The sequence below is a fragment of the Carlito syrichta genome, unplaced genomic scaffold, assembly GCF_000164805.1.
Source record: "Carlito syrichta isolate Samal-C Ts95f unplaced genomic scaffold, Tarsius_syrichta-2.0.1 Scaffold79789, whole genome shotgun sequence".
NCBI lineage: Eukaryota > Metazoa > Chordata > Mammalia > Primates > Tarsiidae > Carlito > Carlito syrichta.
In genome coordinates this window covers 78241-85936 of record NW_007023885.1, presented here as the reverse complement: position 1 = coordinate 85936, position 7696 = coordinate 78241, and the positions used below count along the sequence as shown (strand labels likewise).

General features: G+C 55.1%; 1 protein-coding gene across 1 annotated transcript in view; it reads right to left on the bottom strand.

Annotated features, from left to right (window-relative positions):
* FCGBP (Fc fragment of IgG binding protein) overlaps nucleotides 1–7696 on the bottom strand; it is a 41956-nt gene that overhangs the window by 10469 nt on the left and 23791 nt on the right. The window contains exons 11-15 of the mRNA XM_021710667.1: nucleotides 6454–6595; nucleotides 3236–3573; nucleotides 1768–2341; nucleotides 805–1421; nucleotides 9–427 (exon numbers count right to left, since the gene is read on the bottom strand). Coding sequence (XP_021566342.1) covers nucleotides 9–427; nucleotides 805–1421; nucleotides 1768–2341; nucleotides 3236–3573; nucleotides 6454–6595 — 2090 coding nt within the window. The remainder of the gene's footprint in view (nucleotides 1–8; nucleotides 428–804; nucleotides 1422–1767; nucleotides 2342–3235; nucleotides 3574–6453; nucleotides 6596–7696) is intronic.

Genomic DNA, 7696 nt, shown 5'->3' with positions numbered 1-7696 from the left:
CCAGTAAGCAGGCCTGGAAGTACTGCGCGGGTGGCACGAGGTCGTGGCAGGGTGCCAGCGGGCCGTCGGTGGCCAAGATCACGCCGCAGGCGTCTGGGCCGCCGAAGGCTTCCTGCTGCTGCGGCGTGCACGGCTGCGGGCAGGGCCCGGGCACGCACTCCCCACAGCCCGGGGCACCGCCCACCTGCCAGTCGCCCGGGTTCCCACCCACCGCGGTCAGGTCATCGGCAGGGTCCTGGTTGTAGTTCCCGCACAGGCCACAGAGGGCGCCCGCGTACGCCGCAGGCACGCGCAGGCGCACGAAGCTGTTCCCGTCGAAAGCCAGCGAGAGCCCGGAGGTCGTGGTCACCACCACGTCGGCGCCGCTCAGGTGCGCGCGCAGGCGCGAGTCCAGCTGGAAGGGCAGCGCCACGAGCTCGCCGTCCACCTGCGGGCCGGGGATCGGGGGCGGTGAGCGGCGCGAATACAGGTTTGAATCCTGGCTCCACCACCTCCTACTTGTGGGACCCTGAGCATGTGACATCTCCTCTTGTAATAAAAACGAGCATCTGTAGACACGATGTCACTGGCGCAGGCTTTTCTGAAGCAGGTACGTTTCTTAGACCCATTTTATAGGGGAATAAACTTCAGAGGGGAGAGGAAACCACTGCTCCATGCCATCTGGCTCGAAGGCCTATACTCAGAACCCCTCCATCATGCCCCAGCTGAGCTGTGAAGAGTGCTCCGGGGAATGGTAGACGGCTTACCACCTAAGACAACCCCAGGGCTGGCACGTGCTCCTGTCTGGCCCACAGTCCTCCTCACCTGTAGCTGCCGTGGCCAGCGGGCACTCAGGGTCAGGCTGTGGTTGTAGATATGCAGGGTGACGCTGCGGGTGTAGCTGACAGCCTGGCTGCCCCGGTGCTCATTAGCTACAGTGACGGTGAAGTTCTCAGCCCCCTTGGGTGGTCCATGGCAGGGTGCGCTCAGCAGGTACTCACAGGTGCCTTGGAAGTCAAATCGATGCCCGTCCAGGGTGATGTAATGGGGGTCACCCCAGGCCTGGCACTCAGCCGTGCTGATGGGGTGGCAGCCATGCTGACCGGAGGGCAGGAGGGCACACTCTTCACCCTGCCCACAGCTGGCAGGTGTGCAGACCAGCGAGCCACCCCCAGGTCCACAACGGCACCGCTGGGAGCAGGTAGCATCAGCCCAAAACTCGCTTCCTGCTTCGTGATAGGTGCCGTTGGCCCAGCAGCCACAGCCGCCGTCCACGGGAACGCAGCGGTTGGCACTCAACACGAAGCCTTTGTCACACTGGCAGCCCTCGACACAGGGGCCCTCACATAAGGCTGGGGTCGTGGGGGGTGCAGGGGACGGGCAGCTGGCAGGGCAGGGTGGGCCACAGAGCTGGTAGTGGCTGTTGTCTGGGCAGGGGATCTCTGTGGGCAGAGAAGGAAACAGAGAATGGTGTCAGGGCTGCAGTCTGAGGACAGGGTGGGAGGAGACAGAGACGGAGGGTCAGACAGACAGGGAGAGAGGCAGAGTATGAGACAGAGAAATAAATGAGAGAGAGAGAGAGAGAGACAGAGGGATCCAAACAAACGGAAGGAGATATGGAGGGAGAGATTGAGACAGAGAGGACAGTTGGAGGCAACCAAAGCGAGACAGAGAAGCACCAAGAGACAGAGAGACAAAGAGAGAAAGGAACAAAAAGACCCAGAAGGACTGCAGTGAAACCAAACCGCCTGGCAGAGACATCCATGCTCTGCTCCCTTCAACACTCACCACAGCCGGCCTGCACCCGCCAGTCTTTGATGACAATCCCAGCGGCTTGGCAGGCGGCAGCGTAGGAAGCCAGCGCCTGGCAAAGTATGTCGTGGGCCCCACCGCCCAGGCAGACATCCAGAACACAGCCCTTGAAGAAGCTGTCAGGTGGCACATGGGCATGGCAGGCGGCAAAGGGGCCTCCTGTGCCAGGGGCCAGGGGACCACAGAAGCCAGGGCCCTCATACTCCCCCAGCTGGTCCTCAGGGCACGTTGGGCAGGACCCCTGACATTCGTCCCAGCACAGTGGGTCCCAGCCTGGGACTCGCCAGCTGCCACCCCAGATGGGTATGGAGGGAGCCAGTGTGCCGTTAGGGAAGAGCTGGTCATTGTTGGGGTTGCGGTCCATGTTCCCGCAGAGCCCGCATACTGCGCCATGGTAGCTACTGGGTAGTGTCACTTCTACACGCCAATCCCAGTCATAGCTGACTTGCAGCCCAAAAGCGGCCGCCAGCAACGCCTTGGATGCACCCTGGGTCACGGAAAGCTGCCCACTGGCCACGGAGACAGGCAGCGCTGTCAGCACACTGTTCACCTGGGGGGAGGAGGGGAGAGGCAAACAGAGGTCACCCGAGGTGGGGAGGCCCCAGCTCTGCCCCCCTGCTCCCTCTCTCTTCCTGCCAGGGCCTCGGAGCTGCCACAGCCTTCCTCCCGACTAATAGTTGTATAGTCACTTGACAAACGGGACATCTGTTCTAGTCCAGGCCCTGGAGAATAAACCCCCACTCTACTTCTTCTGGATCTCTTTCTTGACCTGTCTCCTTCCTTCCTCTTTCTGTATCTCCCCCTCTCTCTTCACTTAGGTCTATTTCTCTTTCTAGAGCTTTCCATCTTTCTCAGAGTTCCTCTTTGTATCTCTGTCTCTCTGTGTCTTTCTGTCTTTCTCTCTCTGTCTCTGTCTCTCTCCTCTTCCCTCCGTTCCTCCTCATTCTTTGTGCAACTGTCTGAACATCTCTTCCACTCGCTCACCATCATTTATTCAGCCTGCCCTGGTCCAAACCTCACTCTGTCTTTGTGAACTGCCGTTTCCCTGGGTAGAAATAGTGGCCCATCTCCCTGAATTTCTTTCCATGTACTGGCCTCTCACTCGTGAATGATTACCTGGGCCAGATGCTGAGCTGAGTATGTTACCGCGCCACCTTACTGTGGGGCAGGGACCACTATGATGCCCATTTCACAGATGAAGAAACTGAGGCCTACCAAGTGAAGTCACCTGCCCAACATAATACAGCCCACGAGGAGGAGAGACTGGATTCAAACCCAGGTCTATACAAAGGCAAATGCTGAAGTCCTATGTTAAAGCCCTCAGCAAGGGGTGAGACTTGCTTAATTCTCAGTAAAAGGATATTTTTGCTGTAATTATTGCTGCCATTTTGTTTCGGGCCAAGGTGAAGACAGAGAGCTCAGGGCGTCATCCTGCTGAACATACCCGGACTTTGCCGATCTCGCCCTTGTGGATGGAGATGTTGATGCCGAGGGCAGTCACGGTGACGAGCCTCACGTAGGACACAGCAGGGTTGCCCCGGTTCTCATTCTTGGTGGCGACAGTGAAGGGTGTGAGACCCTGGGCACTGACCCCCGGGCAGCCTGCTGCTGCCAGCACGTAGTTACAGGTGCCCTGGAAGTCGAAGTCTCGGCCATCGAAGGAGTGGTAGTGTGGGTCGCCCCACAGCCAGCATGTGGCCTCATAGTTGGGCACACACACACCCTGGCCACCTTGATCTTTGCATGTCTCCTGTGGCCGGCATGTCACACCGTGGCACGGGTCTGGGGGCAGAAGAAAGAGGACTTGAGGGGCTGCCCACTGCAAGAACTGCTCCCCCGCATCTGCCCCAGTCTGTGCCAGGGATACTGCAGGAGAAACCAGACTCCAGAGTTCTGTGCCTAAGACCCAGGCCCTACAGTTCACTATTTCAAGACCAGGCCCTAGAAGTCCCCCACATCTGACATTCAGGCCCTGTGGGGGACTGTGTCTAAGACCCAGCCATCAAAGGTCCCACATCTGAGGCCCAGGCCCCAGAGGTCCCTATAGCTAAGACCCAGGCCCTAGAGTCTCTGTCTCTGAGATCCAGGCCTTGCACTATCCTGTCTGAGTCCCAGGTCCTGGAGTCCCTACAGGCAAGACCCAGGCTCTAGGGTTCCTATGTCTGGTACCCAGACTCAGCAATTTTCTGTTTGAGATGCAGTCTCCAGGGTCCCCTTGCTTGAGATCTCAGCCCTAGGAGACCCAGGTTGAGACCTGAGCCTCAGGGGTCCTTATGTCTGAGACCCCAGCCCCAGGGTTCTCTTTGTTCAAGGGCTGGGCCCCAGGGTCCTCCATGCCTGAGATCCCAGCCCCTAAGGGGTCACTACATCTGCAACCCAGGTCCTGGAAGTCTTGGTATCCAAGACTAGGGTCTTGGGGGATCTTCTGGTGAGAACCCAGTGCCAGGAGTCCCAACATTTGAGACTCTAACGCTGGGGCCCCATGTCTAAGTCTCACAGCCTGGGGGTCTCTCTGCAGGTCTCTATCCCTGATGGTTACTGTGTTTGAGACATTAGCCTGGGGGTGTCTCATTTCTAAGGCCCTGCTCTGGAAGGCGTCTGTGTCCAAGACCCTGGCCCAAGGATCACTGTATCTGCGACCCCAGCTTTTGGAACCCCTGTGTGCAGGACACCAACTTTCAAACTTCCTCCTCTCTCCTCCTGTGCTAGTTACCAACGGATTGCCTTGTTTTAAATCCATCTGCTGAGCCGAGCTTTGTCAGTAGAGGTCGCTGGAGAGACACCGCAGGAGGGAGGAGCTCTTGGTCCCGCCTCCAGCCTGCTGGGCCCTTCCAGCTCCTGCGGGTGGTGGGGCCACGCTCTGCCAGTTCCACTGGCCCCAGTTGGCTTCCGGTGAGGGGTTTCCTTCTTGCCAGCTCCAGCCTGCATAAATCTCTCTGTCGCCCAGTGGACTACAGCCGCACCCTCTCCAATGATCCGAATCAGCCTCGGGGTGGAGACCTTCTCAATTTCTCCCTTCCTTGAGTGTTCTGCTCCCTGTATCTGCTATACTTGCATTCTTCATTTTTTTTTTTTTTGAAGAGGAGTTTCACTCTGTTGCCCAGGCTGGAGTGCAGCGACACACTCATGGCCACCACAGCCTCGACCTGCTGGGTTCAGGTGATCCTTCCGCCTCAGTCTTCCAAGTAGCTGGAACTACAGGCGTGTGCCACCACGCCTGGCTAATTTTTTAATTTATTGTAGAGACAAGATCTTGCCAAGTTGCCTGGGCTGGTCTCAAACCCACGGGCTCAGGCAGTCCTCTTGCTTTTGCCTCCCAAAGTGCTGGGATTACAGGTGTGAACCACCACACCTGGCCTATATTTGCATTCTTAGTGTTCTCTTTACCCTGTAGTAGTTAATCCCCTATTACGAGTAAATAAGTCTTGACCTTGACATTAACATTTCCCCATTCAAATGACTGTGGTTTCTGTCTTGTGAGTGGACCCTGACCCATGTACCCTCCGTCCCTGGGAGTCCCTGTTATGCTGCTCATCAGACCCAAGGGTCTCAGCCCCTCCCCCTCAGTGTTGGAGGTCCCGTTCTCTTATCCTTGAGGGGGTCCTCTGCCCTTTACCCTAAGAAACCAGCTCTGGCGGTAGCTCTGTGAACCTGACTTCGTCTCACAGGGGCCCATGTCTGAGACTGTACCCCTGGACATCCTGATCTTCTACTTAAGTGGGCTCCCCCCAGTTCAAAGGGTTCCACTTTGGTGGAATCTCTGTGCCAGAGACCTCAGCACTCCACTTTCTTTCTTTTTTTTTTTTTTTTGAGTTGGAGTCTCACTCTGTCGCCCACACTGGAGTGCAGTAGCCACTCCCGGCCACTGCAGCCTCGACCTGCTGGGTTCTGGCGATCCTTCCACCTCAGCCTTCCGAGTAGCCAGAATCACAGGCACGCGCTACCATGCCTGGTTGCTCATTTTATTTATTGTAGAGATAAGATCTCGCCAAGTTGCCCAGGTGGGTCTTGGACCCACGGGCTCAGGCAATCCACTCACCTCAGCCTCCCAAAGTGCGGGATTATAGGCTGAGCCACCGAGCCTGGTTTAGCACTCCACTTTCTATCCCTGTTCCTGGTGATCCCAGTCTCTCCCCTGTCCTTTGGTGCTGGTGTCTGAAGCCCTGAGTCTAATCCCACATACCAGTGGTAGCTGCCTATGGCACCTCAGGCTGTGTGTTCTTGTGTTGTCAAGTTTTACTGGAGCTTCACCTCTTCACCTCCATAGTCTAGGCTGCTTCCGTGTCACAACGGCATAGTCAGTAGTTGTGATCGAGATCGTACAGCTTGCAATCTTAAATACTTACCACCTAGCCCCTCAGAGAAAAGGTGTGCCCATCCCTGCCTTACACTGAGGGTTTCTGACATCTGCCCTGGGAATTCCAGCCCTGAGGGTTCCCCACGGCCTGGATTCCCTGCAATGGTCTCCCCTCCCAGAGTGGATGGTCTCTGTCCCTATCCCTGAGAAACCCAAATGAGGGGTCCTCAGGTCTGAGACTTCCATCCTTAGTCCTGCTCACCTTCCACTGTGAACATCCCGGTCACCCACCCTCTGCTCCAGAGACCCCGTCCTCTGTGTTAGTGGCATCAGCCCCAGCGCCAGTCCCAACCCCAGTCTAGCACCTTTGGTGATACAGCTCAGGACGCCTCCGGAGGGCTGGCACACCTGCTCCGGCTTGCAGCTGTGGTCCTGGCACACCATGCCTTTACCCGCATGGCATGTGCACTGCTGTCGACAGTTGTCTATCAGGACTGTCTGCTCTGGCTGTGGAGACAGAGAATGTGGCCATCAGAGACCCCACAGGCAGAAGTCGACTCTTACATGCCCAGTGTTCTGGGTGCAGAGAGGTCTGGCAGACATGAAAGGAACATCTCTCAGCAGGGTGACCCCTTGTCTGTGAAACTGAGGCAAGGCATGGCTTTGGGGCCCAATTCATTCATTCACTTTCATTCATTCATTCATTCCAAAATATCAACCAAATGTCTGCTGTAGGAGAAACGGTGTGACATGGTAATTAAGAGTAAATTGCCCAAGGCTACCTGCATAGTGAACATTTGTATACCTAACCCTGAATTGTACCTCACATATTTAAAATTAAAAAAAAGTAAATTGCTTGGTTTTGAAGGCTGTTTCTGCTATTTCCAAACTTCGTAACTCTGGGAAAATTACTTCATCTCTTTATGTTTCAGTTTCCTTATCTGTAAATTGCAAATAACAGTGGCACTACCTATGAAAGTATAACTGAATGAATAATACATGTAAAGTATGGATGAAATGAAAGGGGATTTCCTTTAAATAATCCTGATTGGAGGCCAGGTGTGATGACTCATGTCTGTAATCCCAGCACAGTGGGAGGCCAAAGTGGGGTGGATTGCTTGAGCCCAGGAGTTGGAGACCAGTCTGGGCAACCTAGTGAGACCTCATCTCTACAAACAATGAATAATTTAGCTGGGTGTGGTGGCATGTGTCTGTAGTCCCAGTTAACTTGGAAGGTTGAGGAGGAAGGATTGCCTAAGCCCAGGAGGTCAAGGCTGTGGTGAGCCATGATCATGCCACTGCACTCCAGCCTGGGCGACAGAGTGAGACTCCAACTCAAAAATATATGTATATATAAAACTTATATATACATAATACATATGTAAACAGAATATACATATAGCACTGAAAACAGTAACAGGCACATAGTAAGCACTGTCTATGTATTTGCTGTTATGACTCTTATTATTCATGTGGGGAGAAACGCAGGGCAGCTGCATAGCTTACATATAGACAGTGAGTTTCTTGCAGGCAGGCTTAGGTAATTAGGGAATCAGGTGGTCAGGCATCTGGGCACCGTCTTATCATAATTCGTTTTTTTTTTTTTTT